The sequence below is a fragment of the Condylura cristata genome, unplaced genomic scaffold (genome assembly GCF_000260355.1).
Source record: "Condylura cristata isolate star-nosed mole 26May11 unplaced genomic scaffold, ConCri1.0 scaffold00019, whole genome shotgun sequence".
Taxonomy (NCBI): Eukaryota; Metazoa; Chordata; class Mammalia; order Eulipotyphla; family Talpidae; genus Condylura; species Condylura cristata.
The window spans coordinates 2,142,887-2,163,141 of record NW_004567120.1 but is presented as its reverse complement, the minus strand read 5'-3'; the positions used below and the strand labels follow the sequence as shown (position 1 = coordinate 2,163,141).

The 20,255-nt window shown below is 42.4% G+C and overlaps 1 protein-coding gene across 1 annotated transcript; it reads left to right on the top strand.

Annotated features, from left to right (window-relative positions):
• The first annotated feature begins 1,793 nt into the window (after positions 1–1,793).
• On the top strand, positions 1,794–4,044 carry LOC101630301 (melanoma-associated antigen E2). The gene has a single exon (XM_004685601.2). The coding sequence runs from the start codon at positions 1,976–1,978 to the stop codon at positions 3,545–3,547; it is 1,572 nt and encodes a 523-aa protein (XP_004685658.1). The 5' UTR covers positions 1,794–1,975; the 3' UTR covers positions 3,548–4,044.
• The last annotated feature ends 16,211 nt before the right edge of the window (positions 4,045–20,255 follow it).

Genomic DNA, 20,255 nt, shown 5'->3' with positions numbered 1-20,255 from the left:
CGCAAACTGCACACTTCTACCTCGCAGAACATGTCCATTCATTTGTATAAACACTAATCTCTAGCCTAGGTTAGCCAAATCCCTGCTTTTGAACTGAGTGCTTTGTTACCATAGAAAGCATCTGGAATATAGGAAAATGTCAGAGGTGAGTGAGAGGCCCCACCTGTGAAGGTAGTGCCCTCTGAAGGAATCCTAGAGCACGTCATAACTGAAAGCAACAGTTTTTGTTACCATCAAGAATTTAAAGAGGGGTTTCAACTATGGTTGTATATCAGAACCTTATGTAAATATTTTCTCCTTCCAAGTATTTCTCCACATACCAGAATGGTTGAGGGCTAGGATTTAGCCCAATTATTTTGGTAGCACCTCCAGAAAATAAAACAGCTGACCCCCTTGTCCTAAACAAAGTACTTGAATTATGCCTCGCCAAGCACATGACCAAACCTCCTGAATGACTGGATCTTACAATGGGGTTGTCAGTGCCCACTTGTGGGCCCCCAACCAGTTCTGACATACTGCTAAATGAAGAGGCAGAAAATGAAATCATTCCTGTCTCACCATCTTCCTCCTCATGTCCCATCTATCCTAGCACATTCTGGCTCTAGTTACCCTCAGTGACAGGTTGTTACACAACCTTATTTTGTATTCTCACATCTCTGCACTTTTTTCAGATGCTTATCCCTCACACTAGAATGCCTTATAAACACATCCTAATTCGTCACTTAGAGCTCAACTCCTCCTTGAAGCATGTGCCCCCAATCCAATAGACCTATGACTAAACTGAAATTTATCGCTTGTTTGCATCATACACGAACTGAACCTCCATTAGAGCACCTATTTCCATCCACTTTATATAAAAGTCACTTTTAATAATTAAAGTTAGCCACTCTTTGAAGGACAGATCAAGTGAGAGAAAGTACACATGCTTGAAACTCTGACACACTTAGGTTCAAATCCTGATTTCTACCATTTGTTACTGACTGACTTTGAACAGGTAAATTCACCTCTCTGACCCATCTGTGAAGATATTTCCTTATCTGTAAAATGAGGATCATTAAACTTAGATAACACAGGATTAAATGATTTAATATGGGGAAAACCAAAGAACTAAAAACAATACCGAGTACACAGTAAGTGCTCAGTAACGTTAGCTCTCATTATTACCAACATTGTTTGAACCTACGTAAGAGTTTAAGCTCCATACATTAAAACAGATGTTTGTCCCCTGACACACCTCTACCCAGCACTATGCTTGGTACATGGATGGCTTCTACTCAAAAAACTGCTGCTGAGTGGGTGGATGAATTATTATTATTTTTTGCCTCTCATCCTTAGGGTGAATGAATTAATGAATCCATAAAATAATGCTTATCCTTAGCTTCCTCTGTCGTCTCCACCTCCTCTTCTTCTTCCCCTTCCCTCCTCTCCTCCCCAACCTCTTCCCCTCCCCCCTTCCACTCCCCTCCCCCTTCTACTCCCCCTCGCAATCCTCCTACCTTCCTCCTCCTCCCTGAAACCTCTACTGTCTATTAGCATATGCTTTACACCTCAAAAAGACTTCAAGTAGATCATTAAACATCCCCCCTTCTTTTGAACCCTTTGCTTTATCTCTGTTTACCTCCCCCTTTCTTGAATTCTCTTCTTTAACAATTTTGAGTCCAGCAGCAATCACTTCAGTCACGCCAGCCTGGCAGAGGTAGGGGGCGTGAGTGGGGGACTGGGAGCGGGGCGTTGCCACCACGTCTCAGATCCTGACTGCGCCTGCGTAGGCTGCGGCAAAGCAAAGCTTTCTGACGTTTGTGGTCATTGCTGGCTGGTGCTCGTGTAGAAAGAAGTCTCTCACCAGCTCTCATTAGTGGTCCCCCACAGCTCCGGGTCTCTGCCTTCGGCTTTGTGCCGAGGCGCCAACAAATTTACCATCCGCTCTACGACTGATCGCTGACCTCCCGGTTTCCTGCTCCTGTCTCCTGGAACCATGTCTCTGGTAAGCCAGAATGCGCGCCATGGCAGCGCTGAGACCACTGCAGATTACAGCTACAGCCGGGGTTTGGTACTGGCAACTAATGCCTCTGGGTCTCCCACCTGCGCGCTAGTTTCCAGTGCCCCCCAGGGCTCTCAGGCGCCTATCGACCCTCTGAGTGCCAGTGCTTCCCAGGCTGCGCAGGACCCAAATGACCTGGAGGTCCTGATCGATGAGCAGTCCCGACGTTTGGGGGCGCTCAGGGTCCACGACCCTCTAGAAGACAGGTCTATTGCTTTGGTGAATTTCATGCGAATGAAAAGCCAAACTGAGGGGTCTATCCAACAGACAGAGATGCTGGAGTTTCTCAGAGAATACTCAGATCAGTTCCCTGAGATCCTCAGACGAGCCTCAGCCCACCTGGATCAGGTCTTTGGGTTGAACCTGAGAGTTCTTGATCCCCAGGCTGACATCTATAACTTAATAAGCAAGCGGGGTCTCCAGACCACTGATTGGATAGCAGAATCCCTGGATGTGCCAAAGGCAGGTCTTCTGGCCCTGGTGCTAGGCCATATACTCCTAAATGGCAACAGAGCAAGAGAAGCCTCCATTTGGGACCTACTGCTAAAGGTTGATGTGTTGGATGAGCCCCACCGGATCAACAATGCTTTTGGGAACACAAGGAACCTCCTCACTACTGATTTTGTGCGCATGCGGTTCTTGGAGTATTGGCCAGTATATGGCACCAGTCCTCTGGAATTTGAATTCTTGTGGGGCTCTAGAGCCCACAGGGAAATCACAAAGATGGAAGCCCTGAAGTTTGTGGCGGAGGCCCATGATGAAGAACCCTGGAGCTGGCCAGAAGAATATAACAGGGCCTTGGAGGCTGACAAGGCCAAAGAAAGAAGCCAAGCAGCTGGCCTGGAATTTTGGTCAGAGGACACTATGAATGATAAGGCAAATGATTTGGTCCAGTTGGCCATTAATGTCACTGAGGAGTTGCTGCCTATACATCAAGATGAGCTATTGGCTCATACTGGCAAAGAATTTGAGGACGTGTTCCCAAATATCCTCAGTCGAGCTACCCTGATCCTTGATCTATTTTATGGGTTCTCTCTGATTGAAGTTGACACCAGTGAGCACATCTACCTCCTTGTCCAACAACCAGAATCTGAAGAAGAGCAATTGATGCTAGAGAGCCTGGGGAGACCCACTCAAGAATATGTGATGCCTATCCTGGGCTTGATCTTCCTGATGGGCAACCGTGTCAAAGAGGCCAACATCTGGAACTTGCTTCGGAGGTTTGGTGTGGATGTCGGGAGGAAGCATGCCATCACCTGCAAGCTTATGAGACAGCGCTACTTGGAATGCAGGCCGCTGTCCTACTCTAATCCAGTTGAATATGAGCTTCTATGGGGTCCCCGAGCTCACCTTGAAACCACCAAAATGAAAGCCTTGGAGTACATGGCCAGGCTCTACAAAAAGCGACCACAGGACTGGCCAGAGCAATATAGAGAGGCTGCTGAAGATGAGGAGGCCAGAGCCAGATCTGAGGCCACTTCCATGCTCTTTTTTGGCCCTATGTGAAGTCTGGGGAAAATATATCACTTCAGTTGGGTGGCATCACTTAAAAGGGCTGTGGGAAAGAGCCCCATATTGGAAGCAGGGCAAGATTGGAGTGAATTACAATACTGCTTGCTATTTGTGCTCCATTTCTAATAGTATTTACTTTTTAATATACCCTTGAGTTAGGCTCATAATCAGTGTTTATAAATGAAATAGGTCATTTGCCATCCCTTTCTTGTTTCAATATAAAAGTTCAAAAAGCTGTGTAAAAATGTGTTGGTAATATTTACAACATTCTATGATATGAAAAAGAATATAAAGTTGTTGCTTAACCATTTGAAGTCAGTAAAATAGTATGATACAACAGTTAAATAACACGGTAAACACACACAACAAAAATAAACACAAAATCACTTATCTGTGGATGTACTACCTTTGTGTCTACTGTTGTGTAAAATAAGGGATTGACATTTACCTGTATTTGTTCCAGAGTGTAGTGAAAAATAAAATCGTTATGAATTAGACCACATGCTTAAGCAGCCTTTTATTAAGCCATGCTCTTAGCAGTGTTATGGTTGGAAATATAAAGTTGCAACCCAACTTAGCACCACGACTTACATGGGAGGGGCAGTGAAAGTAAACCAGCAATTATATCATTGCTGTTGCAAGTGGTACTATAAGGGTAAGCTTAGAGTGCTCTGAGAGTCCACAGGAGTAACTCCCAGCTAAACTGTAGGTGCTGGGTGGTGACAACAGAGACAGCAACAGGGTACAGGACCTAAAGAGGAAGGGACAGGGTATCAAGCAAAGGATAAGTGAGGGAGTGTTAGGGGTGATGGAGGAGGTGGTATGGAGGGCTGGGGACAAGTCCCTTAGTAACTTGTATTGAGAGAGCTGACGTTTGGGAGAGGGAAGGAGTGTCGGTAAAGACCCGGCCATTTTAAATGGGGAGATTTAAAATAAGCTCAGAAAGACAATGTGAATTCAAGGGAAGAGTGGAAGAGATAAAACTGATGGAGATGACAGAGACCCATATCCCCAGAGTGGGTCTTGGGAATCAACAGTGGCTCTCCTGAAAACAGCTGGTCTTGGACCTTGGGTCAAACACACAATCCAGCTGGAAACCTGCCTGGCCACTTCTGCCAGCCAGTTTGTTTCTGTTAAGGTGAGTATTAGTGTTCTGGCTCTCTTCATCCTGATCCCACTTGCTGCCTTCTGCCGCTGCTGGTGGCTCTCTTCAGGCCTTCTTGCAGCTAACACTTCCGTAAGGAAGCACTGGCTCAGTAGTGACTGTCATATGAAAGTCATGTATGCCGGGGGTGGGGATGTGGTGAGAAGATGGGAGGGGGGAAGAAAGGAGCTGCTGACCAGTAGTTTCATGCTCCCTCACCAGACACCCACAGCTTTCTGCCCTTTCTTTCATTTAGTCAGTAAGGGCTTACCCCCAATTGCAACCTCCTACCAAATGGGAAAGAGAAGACTTTCCTCGCATTTAAATCAGTCTCAGGAAGATAATGGCAGAACCATCTTGCTAGTGGAGGGGATAGGAAGAAAGGAGATAACACTCTCTTGGTCCCCTAATCAGGCCTCAAGGCAGAAACCAAAATACAGCCGCGGGTTTGGGGAAGCCCCTAAGCCCCTACGCAGGCGCACTCTGTGGTTGCCAGGGAGACTGTCCAGTTGTCTCTTGGTAGCCTCTGTGGTAGTTTTGTAAAGAAAACAAAACACAGATTGGGTAATTTCCGGTAAGAGAAATGAGTAACTGCAGAGTCTGAGCCAGAGGGGCTCTGGGATTTGGGATGGGGGTGGAGTTGTAAGGCAGACAAGTATCCAAAAGCAGATCTGGGGCCTTGAAGTAGGGTGTTGCCTATGCACTAAACAGAATGTCTCATTCGTCTGACTACTAGGACCCATAATCTGTGCGTACTTGTGGGGCTGGGGAGGAAAAACAAGTTGATTAAGGTTCCAAATTTTTCTTTCTCTGATATTTTTTTATTTCTCCAGCATATCAGTTCTTTTGGGGGCACCAGTAGAGAGAAGCCTGCCATTGGAAAGTGTACCATTTGGATAAGCAATAATGTAAAGCTACCTAGTTTTTTTTTAGAACTAAATTTTGGCCCAGGCACTTTAATAGAAGATTCTTTATTTCCTTTAGTGTTAATCTTGCCATCAGTGCTCCAAGAAGCATTTTAATGTCCCTATTTGATGCTCTAGGAAAGTGATGTTTAAGGAATATGGCTTAAGATTTAAGGTCACACAACCAGTAAATGAGACCTGGAATTGGGATGTAAGACTGCATTTGTCTAAGGTTCATACTGTTCTAGTTCATTGCATCGCACGCCCCCTCCAGCTGTTTTCACTTATATTTGTTGACTCTCAATAAAGAACTGCATGCCAGGAAGGGGTAAGATGATAGCTCTCCCAAAGGGGATGAGTGTGAGGTTGAAATTTTCCAGGCTTTTCCTTGGTTCATCTCTCAGGCTCCATGTTAGCTGACTAGGTGTAGAATGTGTGTTTCTGTTTAATATTCCTACTCTGTACTGTGAGCCTTCCCCAGTTTGCTCTCTTCCTACAAGTCTCCAAACTTATCTGCTGGCTTTCACCCAAAGAGAGTAGAACATTAACATTTCTGGACCTCCAGAAGTATTAAGCAATGTTTTTTGCAATATTGAAAGAAAAACTACCTACACAGAGCTCCCACCTTGCCCAAGAAGCTCAGGATGCAAAAACGAGTGGGAAATAGCCCAGTTCAGAGCAGTCACATGCAGTTTCCTGAAAGTGACAAAGGTGAGACTTGTGTGGAGCACAGGCCTATGATGAGGCAAAGACTGCAGGCTCTCTAGCAGGAGCCATTCTTTTGGAGGCCGTGAAGATGTAGGTGCTCTCCTTTCTCCACCCACCAAATTAGAATTAGCAACCCCTAGGAGAAACTCAGGGATGGAAGTGGGTGTCCAATAAATAAGATTTACAAAGGATGTTCCAACATACAGTCCACCATTAACCTTCAGAACACTGGACCAAATATTTCATCTGTGTGAATTAATTTGGAATATGGCACATTCTGAGTTCACTTGCAGACCCTGTGGGCTATCAATACCTACCAAATGTTGAATTTTGGTGAGGTTGGGTCTACAGATTGGGTGTTGGTTAGATATGGGCTCATCATTTTATACATAAAATGCTCTCTACAGTATATCCAGTCCCCTTTGAACTGTGATTGGGATCTTTCCTTGGGAGAAAACATTGAGAATATATTCTCTTTCAATTGCAGAGGCCCAGGAATGTCTTCTCTTGCAGAAGATATGTAGTTAAGGGAGTATTTTTCTGCCCTTTTGTCCAACTGTTTGTATACAAACTCAAGTCATCACAAATAAGAGCGGCTTCCCTCCTTGGGAGGGCTCTAGGCAAAAGAGTTCTCTGGGATGGCCCCAACTTGCATTGCTCTCCTTCTGCAAGACAGTACTGCTGTCCTAGGTGATATTCTTTTTTTTTTTTTTTCAGACAGTAAGAGAGATCGCCCAGAGATCCAGTTTTTTTTTTTTTAAAGATTTATTTGTGCATACAGAACTGGGGTACAGACCAGAGGCTCAGGGGCGGCGAGAGGCTTCGCCGGAGACAGAGTGGGGAGTAGAACAGGCAGATCAACGAAGTACACTGCTGAGGGGAGCAGCGGGTGGGTCTGAGGGGAGCAGCGGGTGGGTCAGGAGAGGTCTGCCACGCCATGTGGTCAGCTTCGGGGCAGGAGGGAATCGAACTCATGGGGAAGTGGCTTTAGCTTCTTGGTGCTGTGCTTTAACCCGCTGCGCCACCAGGGAGGGCCAGAGATCCAGTTTTAAAGGCCAGATGTGGAGATTGGTTGCACACAGAACTGCTCTCTTTTGTCTGGATTGGAGGATGGAGGGAATATAAGGCCTGGGAGAGAAGAAAGGAGATAGTATAGACCCAACTATTAACTATTTAAATAGTAAATATGCCCTGGGCATCTTTATACTTCTCAACTGGGATAATGGCAGTAGCCAGAGACAAAATCATCAGCTCTGATAGGAAACAAACTGCCCTTGACGTCAGTGGCAGAACCAAAGTCTCATGTCTAGCCAGCCCCACAATGGGACAGACTAAACTCAGCCCAATCCTTCGCTAGTTCCACTTAAAGTTATCTTGGCCCCTGAGACATCTACGCTGGAAGAGTCCCTGAATATCAGGTTTGTCTAAAGACAAACTACCCAGTTCAACATAACAAGCAATTGCTGAACACTTGCTATGTGCTAGCCTTGCTGTATTACACCCTGGAACACAGGAATGAATCAGATGTGGCTCCCACCTTATCTGAGTTTCCACTTTGTATTCAACTTCAGTCTGTTCAACTATATGACCAATCTATTTAGGTTTTTAGTTCAATGAGTACATTCTTCATTTCAAAAATTTCAAATTGTTTCTTTTTCAAATACATATTATTTTTTTAAATGAGGACCTTATTCTTTTCTTATGGATTCCAGTCCCTTTTCCATCTCCTTAAACATTTTAAGCAGTTATATTTTAAAATTATATTTGTATTTGTTTATGATTGCTCACTTTTTAGTCATAAATTCTGTCACCCATTAGGTCTACTTAATATCGAATAGTGGTAAGTTTTGTATGTGCCTTGTAACTCATATATGAGGAACTCTAGGGTACTTCTGCTGCTAGCCTCTCCCTCTTGGGAAGGAAGAATGGAGCTATGTGTAGTCTCGTGCAATTATGCCAATCTAGTCCTTCCAGCACAGCCACAGTCTTTTTGATTCTGTCAAAGAAAATACCTCCTGCCCCATTAGGAGTCTTCTCCTGTACATGTCTTTGAGATATTTATTGAAATATCTGCTGTCCTTTGTAACTCATTCATTTTATTGTTTACTGCTTTTGTAAATCTTTGGATTGGACTTTGAAAATAAGGAAGAAAGAGGGATACAGTTTTACATTTGGGTTACAAATGGGTAAAAGATGAGTGAGCCCTAAATTCTCACAGCAAATATTCTGGGTTTAATTCTTAGTAGAATTAGGGACCTTCCTTTCAATGAAACACTATAAAATATTTGGGAATGATGAAGTAGAAGAACAGTAAAGGATAACAGGTGATGCTAAATACATAGTGTTAAATAAAAAATGCAAACTATGATATAATAGTCAATACTGTCTTATAAAAAGTTTGTGTAAATAATGAACCATCAAAGATGCCCAGGTCTGATCCCTCAAACCTGTGACTATGTACCCTACATTGCTAAAGGGACTTTTCAGGTGTTTTTAATTAAGGATATGGAGATAGGGAGATCCAGATAGGCCAAATGTAATCATGATGATCTTTACAAGAGGATGACAGAAGGATCAGAGTTAGTGGTAGGCCATGTAGCAATGGAAGTAAGAATGATGTGATGTGAGGAAGTGATCATAAAATAAGAAATGCAGACAGCTTTTAGAAACTGAAAAAGGCAAGGATTTAAATTGTACCTTCAGAGTATTGAGAAAGAACTAGTTTTGCTGATACTTTTAGTCCAGTGAGATTGACTTTGGACTTCTGACTTCCAGAACTGTCTTAAGCCACAAATTTGTGTTAACTTCTCACAGTAGTAATAGGAAACTAATACAAGCACTTACCACAGGGTAAAGAAATTCAGAGTGATGTAAGTTTCCATTTTTTTGTGATGGTAAGAAAGCACAGAAAAGAAAACACTACATGTACTTATATGTCCCATAAAAATATAAATTGGTAGTAGGTATGTAGGGCACATTAACAATTACACAAACAATTTAGGAAGATTTATTTATTTAGGAAATAAACATTTAAAGAAATATTGATATTCCAAAGAATAAATTTTGAGAAAACATTTTTGAATGTGAATTTATATTTTGGTTGAAAGATTATTCTAGACTTCATTTGAATGGGGGGAAAACTCCAACTAAGGACTTCAACTAAATCTTCAACTGCATCTAATTGATAAGGCATATTAAGGTCTGTCTACGTAATGGAATGACACACAGACATTAGAAATTAAGATGTACAGAAATAGTTAATAGGCCCTCCCTGGTGGCGCAGCGGGTTAAAGCACAGCACTGAGAATCTAAAGCCGCTTCCGTATGAGTTAGATTCCCGCCTGCCCCGGAGGTGACCACATGGTGTGGCAGACCTCTCCTGACCCGCCCGCTGCTCCCCTCAGCAGTGTACTTCGTCCATCTGCCTGTTCTGTTCCCCACTCTGTCTCTGGTGAAGCCTCTCACCGCCCCTGAGCCTCTGGCCTGTACCCCAGTTCTGTATGCACAAATAAATAAATCTTTAAAAAAAATAGTTAATAACAAGAAACTTGGTTAAGAAACTATTAACAATGTGAATGCATTCTATGCAATAAAAAAGGGCTATTTCTCCTGTCACATTATAATCTTACTCATCCTTGGTTAATCGTTTCACAGATGCTATATATATATATATATATATGCCTTTTCTTAGTTACCCACAGTGAATTTACATTTGACTTAATGAACTGAAGAAAACACCAAGGCCTCCTATGATGACATTTATTTTTGTAAGCAAAAAAAGAATCCTAATGTTCTGAATGTGAGTTGAGCTGAGGAAAGTTTTTATGCTATGGTAAGGGTATACGTATGAATAGTCCCTTGTTGGAAGATCCTTTGTCAGCAAAATATCACTTTTGAGGATTTTCTCAAGAAATAATCCAGCAGATAATTATAGATCTGGCTATATGGAGTTTGTAGACATAATTGAACAGGCTAAAATTAGAAATGACTTTTTAAAATAGTATCAGAGTGGGAGGGATTTGGGAAGCAAAGTGGGGAGGGGACACAATGGATTATGGTGGAGAACTGTGGGTGCCTTGGTAGTAGGTATGGGGTGGTAACATACACCTGAAGGGTGTGATTCTATATATCTAAATAATATACAATGTCATAAGCCAGTGTTACCTCAATAAATAAATAAATAAATATATTTTGAGAAAAACAAAAGAGTTCCAGAAAATAGAATTTGCTTATAAAGCTGAATAGAATCTCATCACTTAACAAGGAGGAGCAGAAAAATAGAGACACAAATGCTGGGGAGTATCATTTTGTTATAAAAAGCAAATATTTGTGTGATTACATTTTCAGCATACACACACAAAATTTATACAATGAAAAGATGGAAACAATTTTGGAGGTGGTGGAAGCTACAATAATGTTGGCAATTATAATAACTGATGTTCAAATTCTGAACCCAGGAAAGGAGGAAACTTGGACGCAGAAGGTCTGGCCACTGTGGTAGGGGAGGCCAGTAATTTGCCAAGCCAGGAAAGCCATGTGGCTATAATGGTTCCCTGGCAGCGGCAGTGGCAGACGGTTTTAATTAACTCTGAGGAAACAGAGCTTAGCAGGAGAGGACAGCTCTCCCCATCATGTTACCTTCAAAAATCTGTATCATGTATATATTTAAAATGAAGCTCTTCGTAGCTAGCATATAGTTGGGTGGTGCTTTTTAATCCACAATTCCAATCCTTGCCTTTTAAGTGGTATATATATCAATAGATAATTTGCATTTAATATAATTCTTATATTAAGGTGCAATATAGCTTTTTTTGTTTGTTTTCTGCTTCTCCCTATTTCTGATTTCTTTTTATTTTTTACCCTACTTTACTAGAGATTGTTGGAAAAATTTCAAATTTCATTTTGATTTTTCAAAGTGTTTTGGTGTTTAACTCTATAGTTTTATTAGTGGCTTCTCTAGGTATTATAGGGCATATACATGTACAACTTATCACAGTCTATTGGTATAAAATTTTTAGCAGTTTAAATGAAGTAAGGAAAACACCTCCCTTCACTGCCTTTTACTCTCCCCATTTACAATGTGATTTTTTGTAAATATTTTCAATACATTTATGGTGAACTACATCAGGTAGTGTTATAATATTTATTTGACCTGAAGCAAAATATAGAAAACCCAAGAGAAGGATAATCTACTATATTAACTCATTTTTTCCAATTCATTGCTTTTTCTTCCTTTATAATGTCCTCAGATTCCTTCTTGATCCTTTCCTTTTATAGAACTTTAGTCTTTTGGGGGGTAGGTCCATTAAAGACAAATTCCCCTAGTTTTCTTGAGCATATTATCCATTCCTTCTTCATTATTGAGTAATTTTTTTCACTAGATATAGAATTATGGTTCTATAATTCTCTTTTATGTTTTTATTTGTTTCAAGAATTTTTGTCCCTGCTTCTTGAAGCATTTTTATTGTAACAAAAATTCATATCAGGTAATTCAATATCCAGATAATTTTGGTTTTAGCATCTATATTTGTAGGCAGAAGACAGGACAGGTTTTTGTAATAAGAGGGAAGGGACATGGAGAGCAAGGAGGATAAGCACAATAAGTATGCGTATTGTAAGGAAAGACATCAGAAGGGCCTTCAAAAAAACATTTATTTCACAGCACCTATATTACCTGGCATTTAAATATTTCACCAGTTCACTTTATGCTATCTATTCTGTGTGATATGTGCACAAATGACACAGGTAAAAAGAAAATCATTACACTCAATAAAACACCTTCAATGATATTCATGTTTCAACCCAAACCATTAAATTCCAAATTAGTTTTCTCACCAATTCAAACATTTATCCCTGACAGTGCTTCCTGGAACCACTTGTACTGATTCCCGTTATATTTCTCAATTTAAAATTTCTACAGGCAGTATATATACAAGTTTTTAAATATATATATTTATTTTTATTTACTTATGCATACAAGAACTGGGGTGTAGGGCCCTCCCTGGTGGCACAATGGGTTAAATTGCAGCACTCAGAAGCGAGCCGCAGCCACTGCAGCACGAGTTCCATCCCTGGCCAGAGAGGTGACCCACATGGCATGGCAGACCTCTCCTACCCCACATGCTGCTCCCCTCAGCAGTGTATTTCAGTAGATACGCCTGTTCTGCTCCCCACTATCTCTCTGGTGAATCCTCTTACTGCCCCTGTACCTCTGGCCTGTACCCCAGTTCTGTATGCATAAATAAATAAATCTATTTTTTTTTAAAGAGCTGGGGTGTAGGCCAGTGGTGCAAGAGGTAAGAGGATTCACCAGAGACAGAGTAGAGAGCAGAACAGGTGGATCAACTGAAATACACTGCTGACAGGAGCAGCGGGCAAGACAGGAGGGTTGTGCTGCACCATGTGGGTCAGCTCTCTGCCAGGGATCAAACTCATGCCTGGTGATAGCTTGATAGTGTTGAGACTTTAACTCTTGCGCCACCAGCAATGCCTTATATATACACCAATTTTTATATTCTTCAGAGGCCAAAATAACTAGATACACTACAACATATGGATGTAAACACCCCCTTAGTTTTCATTTAACAGATGTGGAATATCTTATACAGCTTCAAATCACTCATATTTGCAAAGACACTCTGCAGAGAGAGAAAAAGAGAAAAAGAAAAAAAATCAAATTATATGCAGACCCAATACAAAAACATTATACACATCAAAAATTGTAAAATAGAAAATTTAAAGCCAAATCAAAACTATTTTTTTCCATAGAGTCAAAATAAAATTCCCAAAACTGAGAAGTGTCAACAGAAGTCATGTGGTTTCAGATGCCATCCTTCAAACTTTAGACATTGTAAGGGAAAAAAAATTAGAGCAGTTACTACAGAAGACTCATAGTCTTATTCAACATCTCAGGGGTTCCATCATTCATCAGGAAGTAATCCTGCAAGAGAAACTGAAAGAGAAAAAAATATTTAAACTTTTTGCCCTTTTTTTGAAATAAAAGATTTACTTATTTATGCATACTATCTCAAATCTGCAACAGGTTGACAAAACCAAAGGATTTTGGTCTCCAGGTTATTGCCTTCTGGGGAATTTTTACTCTGGTGTGGTGCACACACGTTTTTTATGCCTGCATGTTTCAAAGAAGTGTGAGCAGTTGGCAAAACACCATAAAGACCAAACCATTTCTCTGACAGTTGAAGTTGAGCATCTCCATTCTGCTAGGTCTTGAGTAATATCTTATCACCACATCTCAAAGGATGCAATGGTTCAGCAGGAAGCATAGAGTTCCTAGAGAACAAAGTTGTGCGATAAAGGCTAAAATCCAATCCTCTAGATATGTCTTATGTACTGTTTGACTCTACATTCTTGTTCTGTGTCTAGTACAGTGTTCAACAATGAAGCTTGAAATGGTTTTCCAAACATAATTTCAAAGGGCCTTACATGTAGCCCATTTTAGGAGCTATTCTTATCTGAAGGAGGGTGGTGAACAATACCTGATCCCAACTTGACATTGTTTCACCAAGGTCTTCTTTAGGGTGAGTTCCCTTTGTCAGTTTGTCCTGTAGATTGACAGTCCTCTTTCTGTACCAAGCTAATTTGGAATTCAAGCCCATAGAGGTTGCTCCAGTGTATAACAAACAGTCCATTAAATGGTACTCTACAGTGAGTGTTGGCTTTTTCAGATAGATGGGTGCCCCTGGGCCCCCAATGCATCTGACACTCATTCTGATCCACCATTTGCCTGCTTTCCTCCTTCCTTGCTTCTTCAAACTTTTTACTTTTTATTCCAGCTTGTGACACTTTCTGAATTCTCATTTTGTGCTATTCTGCTTTCTCATTCCTTCTCCCCTTCTTGCTTCCAACCTCCTACCTTGCAATAAACACACTGGTTTGTATCTGAAGGTTAACTTCTCCTCCTTTCTTTCCATGTCCCTTCTGTCTTACACCTAAAATCCTGTCCTATCTTTTCTCTCCGTGAATACATTTGCAGGCCCAGGCCTTCTTTCCTTTCTTGCATTGTGAACTTTAAAGACTATACCCACCAATTTGGAAGGACTCACCTCCATAGCACCTTCAACCTTGGTAAATGTCCTCCTTATATCCAGAGTACTCTGCCCAGTCAATATCTGTCTGAGCATTTTCTAGAATATTCAGATTCATGTCTGTGTAGGTACAGTAAGTTTGAACAATTCTTTCAAGAAATTCAGACAGATCCTCATTCAACTTTTGTTGAAGTTCTAGTATGTTACTGACACACTTTCCCCCTTCCTTAGCCCTGCTAATAAGCACCTCTTACAGTGTTTTAATTTTGTAATTTCCCCATCATTGGGGACCCAGTGGGATTGTTCTTCTAGTTCTATGCATTCTGGATCCTTCTAGTGGAGATAATGAGTCCCTTCAGTAGTCTTCCCTAAAACCATTCTCTGGTAGTCCAATGTTAATAGCATACATGACATAAATTGTATTTCTACCCAGTTAGGCTCCTTGAAGGTAAAAAGAGAATCAAACAAATCAGTCATCCTTTGAGAATCCTGCTCAAATGGAGAGATGGAAGTTCTGCAATTCAAGAAGTCCCTGATAGAAAAGGGTATATGGGATCAATAGTATCTGGCAGGTTCCCCCATTCATCAGTCAAACCATCAGGAATTGTAGGGGAAGGAACGGTTCTAATTCAGGGCACTTCCTTTGCCAACTTTTGTGCCCCCTCTGGTATCAGAAGGAGAAGCTGTCCACTCCTGGGGGAGGTGGTGGCAATGAGACTGAGGAATTGCTAAAATTTCTACAGAAGGGGTGCTGGAGTCTTGGAATGAATTCTACATTGGTGGGTTCATATCCTCCAGCAACTAGCAGTCTCCTCAAATTTCCCCTTCACAATGACATTTGTGCCATCAGATGGACCTAACTTTTTCTAAATCTAATTCATTTGACTTAGCCAGAATTTCTCCAAGCAGACTCTCAACTGAGTTAGAAAACTCACATCCTCTCAAACCAAAGACAAAACTATAGAAAACACACACACACACATACACATGCACATACACACAAAGCCCCCGAGAAGCTAAAATTCTAAGTCAGAGATCGTAAATGAGCCCCAGATTTAAGCCCATAGAATCTCCATTAAGACAAAAACCAACTTCCATACAACAGACCTTATCAGATTTCCCAAACCAAAGCTTAAAGGAGAGTAAGTCGGAGGAGGAGGAGAAAGAAAGAGGGGGAAGAGGTGAAGCAGAGCTACTAAAATTAAAGGCTGAACCATGTCTAGACCAAAACATACCATGCAGGTCCCCAACTGAAAACCAAACTTCTCAATTGGAGACAGAAATTCCTGCCACCTGTCAAGCAATTACGTGCTCTTATGGTGGCCAACACAAGGAAGAGAACTTTTGGGCTGGCCACCACAGGTGTCTGGTCCCACGTCAGATGCCAAAGTGAAACCTGGGTGGAGAAGAAGGTGGTCCAGCTGGTATGGTAGGTCTTCATGCTTATGACTCAAGACATGACTCAAAAACAGACATAAGGGTTTTTTGTTTTTTTTTTTACAAGGAGGCTAAACTGGGGAGAGATGAGAGACAAAGAGAGAGGGAGGATAATAAACCAGTCATAAGATGGTCGACTTCCTCAGCAGAGGAAGCAGCAACTGGATGAGACAGCGAGGAAGAGGCCTGGAGCAAATGCCAAACCCTGTTTTGGTCCTGGGTGCTGGATACTGGTTGGAAACTTACTGGTCCACTGAAGACCATCTGCCTGCTGAAGCCTGAGGCCAAACCTGGGGCTCTTTTTGCAGGATGAAGAGAAAGCAGGGAAGCCCACCTAACAGGAGATCTGAGAGCCCCAGGGTCTGGCCTCATCCATCACCGAAGGGTTGAGCAAGAGAGATGTCTGGGTATCATTACTAAGGTTAATGTCTAAACCTCTATTCCTTGGCCAGCAGGCAGGTTTGGGAGGCTTGCATTGATGAAGGAAATGATAAAGTTGCTATGGGAAACAGGTCATAATAACCGACCATACTGACCATGAATGGTGAAATCAAGTCAGGACACATTCTGGATCAAAAGTTAATGCTCAAGATCAGACATCCCAGCAAATAACTAGCCCAAACTGGCACCCCAAGAAAGCAAGCCCATGAAAGTAGAGTAGAAAAGGATGCCATAAACCCTACTCAGCGTGTAGACCTCTCCTGCCTCACCCCCCTGCTCCCTTGCCTGGCATTTCAGTAAGTCTGCCATTCCTCTTCTCCACTCTGTATCTGGTGAATTCTTTCACACTTGCACCTCTGCCCTCACTCCAGTGTTTCTCCCCACTGCAAGAGAAGATAATCTGGAAGACTACCAACCTACAAAAAGCACAGGGCCGCTTCTCCTCTTCCAGTTTTTGAATGCCTAGAGCTGCATTAATCCTCCTCCTCTGCAACAGTTCCATAGCTCAGTACCTCAGAGGGTAGAGTTTAACCCTTCACCCTAGCAGGAAAACTGTGCTGGCCTATGGCAGGCTGGCTGCTCCAACAATCAGAGACCAAGAAAATGTCATTTCAACTTATACCAAAGAAACAAAAACCTCAGTACTGATTGCTGTTCAGTACCCTAATTAAACAAAGGCCAAAATGCCACTGATCAAAAACAAAAATTTAATTGCTGTATCATTAAGTCCAAGTTGCTTTAACCCTTTGGCATCAAAAATCAACAATTTTCCAATTACATTAGTGCATGCCTCCTGTGTGACAATAATGGAGAAATAAGCCAGCATAGAAGAAGAGCTACATCTGCTGAGACACCCAGAGAACCTAACATAGACTTTACAATATTAGGCAAAAACAACAGAAATAAAACCATACAATATCTACTAGTTCCTTGTATCAGTAGTTTAAGTGGAGGTCACTGATCCACAGTGAAAATTTGGCAGGAAAATGCTGTTGGGTAAAATCTTTAAATCAAAAATACCAGAGAAAAAGTATAAAATTATCAACCCAGTAGCACGCTCCAATGTCCCACAGCTCTGCCATTAGACTAGGTAGAAAATATGAAAATTCAGACTATTTTTTTCTCACAAGGATTCAACAAATTAAATCTTTAATGACTTAAACTATATTACAAGGGAAGAGCCAAAGGATATTATCATCTTAGGATAATACTAGCAGTAAAGAACTATGCTGAACAAGCGGCATATTATTATGAACACACACACACATATATATATTAATATATATATATATATAATAAAAACAATGTATCTATACCTTTATACCTCATTAAAAGTGCTTGATTTCTGGAGACATCGGTTTATTCAAGACAGAATTCAAATAAGAAAATATGCCAACAAAAGGTCAAATTTTCATCAAAACTTTCCAGAAAAAGGTGTCCTCCCCCAATATCTATAAAACACAGGAAACGTAAACTGTGAATGTGCAGTTCAGAAATTGAAGTGTAGAAATTAATGACATTCTGACCAAGAAATTTGGCAAATAGTGAGTATAGTTAGTTTGGAATCAACACAAAAATGTGCTTTAAAAAACTCCTTCAGAAAAGGAAACCTTTCAAACACTGTTGGTCTACAGTGAGGAATCAAAGTGGGAGACAGCCCAGTGGACTATGGTGGAGGAATATGGGTGCTCGGGAGTGAGTATGGTATAGAAAAAAATATCTGAATCATGTGTGGTCAGCAAACCACTATCATCTCCATAAAATATAATTTATTTAAAACATTAGGAAACTTTATCTTAAAGTAGCTTTATATGCATTGAATGTTGTTTGATGTGTGGATTTTCCATGATAATAACAATTGCCACTCTGTAATTGGTTAACTAGACACATGATAAAAATATACAAAATGAATAAGTAAAATGCTTCCATATATAACATAAATGAATGAAAATGGCTACACAAAGAAAAGTATAAATGAAATAAAGGAAGGACAGAAAATTTCTAATATTGTAGTTTTTAGAGTGAACTTATGAGATATCAAAAGAGAACAGAATCACAGGCTTCCTACACTTTAGTAAGCGCCAGAAGTGTATTCCTCGGACAGCACCTATGTTCACTCAAGGGTGCCTGTCGGTAGCAAAGTGGGGGCTGAGCTATCTGGAGCCTAGTAGTGCTCCAGGAGCCAGGGCAAAGCTCACACAGTCTGGTCCAACACTGGCCCTGGTCCCCACAGGGAGCAAAGGCAGCTCTGGCTACCTCTGCCCCTGGCACAGGGCTTGGGCCACAGAGGAGCCTCTCAGCCACTTTTCTGCAGCTGACAGGCAATGATGTTCCCTTCCAAAAGTCAATCCCTCTCTAAAAGACACTGTGCTAATAAGCTTTGGCATCAAATGACTGCCTACCCTCTTCCTGTGCCTGACTTCTGGTTACTATGGTGATGTGGACAGGACCTCTACTCCCTCAGGGCAATTGAATGGAAGTTGGTGAATATAGATGGGGATAAAGAGAGGGAGGAGAAGTCTTGCAGGTGAGAAAAACCTACCAGACTCAGCGCCTTTGGTGACCAACAGCCTCATGCAACCCTCACTGTGTCCCACCCCCAAGCAGTACCACCCCCACCACCAGAAGGCAGAGCATCCAGACTGTGCACACTTAAGTCAGAAGGCATAGGCTCTTCACTAGACCCGTGGTCCAGACAAATCCAGGGGGTTAAGAAGTCTGGGCTTGTTTCCATTCCAAGGTCTTCCTGCTGTGCTCTCTCTCCTAGTGCCCTGTCCAGGGGGACTGCTGGGCAGCCAACACCAAGAGCATCTGTGTGCCAGGTAACCTGTCAGCAAGTAAGGCTACCCAGTGGGGGGCATACTACAGGTGGGGGTTGGGGACTGGCAGAGGGTAGCCCAGGGCTAGGTGCTTCAGTCAACCCCAGGCTGCATCCTGAGTAGGGGCAGTCCCCTCTCCCTCCTGCCTCTCTGCTTCTCCCTCCCTAAAGAGGAGCACAGGCAGAGATGGTTGGCTGGTGCCCTGAGGAACTAGCCTGCCCCTCATCAGCAGCTGAGGGGCTCTTTGTCTTCCTTCCAGCAGTCTGGCTCTGCCACCCAAGCTTCCAGATCCATTATCAGCTCTGAGTGGCAGTGTGCAGATCCTCAATGGCCTAATCAGCCTGGTAGTTTGGTTGCCATGGCAACCCTGCCAAGAGCTTTCCTCACTAAATAAAAGGAAAAGGGAGCTGGAAAGGTGGAAGGCCAGCCTGGTGAGGAGGGGAGAAGTGTAACTTGAATACCTGAATTGCACTAATTGATAGCCTTTTGTGATGAAAAACCCAAGAAAGGAGGCCAGGGCAGCAGGGGCCTTGATTGGGGAAAGGCAGCTTCAGATCAGGGGAAAGAAAGCCATCTGTGTTTTCAGTCTTCCTTTTGTGTTCTACCAGGCAACACTGGTCTGAGAAGCAACAGTGTATTGCTGTGTGTTTCAGAGGCACAAGCTCACACTTGTTCCAGAGCCTGGCCACACGCCATGCCCACCACCAGAGTACCATGACCGTCCACCCGTGGTCCCGCAGACCCTCTGCCCTTTGCTCCCACCCCAGTCCCTGCTCCTCTGGTAACTGCCTGTTGGTAGATTCCAAAGATTTCTTCTCTTCTGTGTCTGCCTTCCACATATGGGTGAAACAAGGGGTATTTGTGTTTCTCCTTTTGACATCTCCCTTAGCCTGGTTCCTCAAGTTCCATCCATGTTGTCCCGTTAGAAAAGGCTTTCCTCACTTGTGAAATTGCCAGAGTATCTGAAGGAACGGAGTGCCACTGATCAGACCGCAGGGGGATTTCAGTCCTTGACTCTGTTACTCTGAGTACAATTTAAAAATGCAGAGGGAGATTTCCTGAGTCTGGGGCACAGGCAGAGGGGTGTGAAGAATCCCTTTCCTGATGGGGGAAGGGGGAAGGGGCCTGGTCACCCCCTGGCCAGGCCTCCTGGCTGAAGGCACTTGCCAGGGTATTCACAGGAGTTTCACGTGGTGTTCAGGG

What these genes read in the sequence shown, in the direction of transcription:
- LOC101630301 (XM_004685601.2), top strand. Translation starts at nt 1,976, where the DNA reads ATGTCTCTGGTAAGCCAGAATGCGCGCCATGGCAGCGCTGAGACCACT.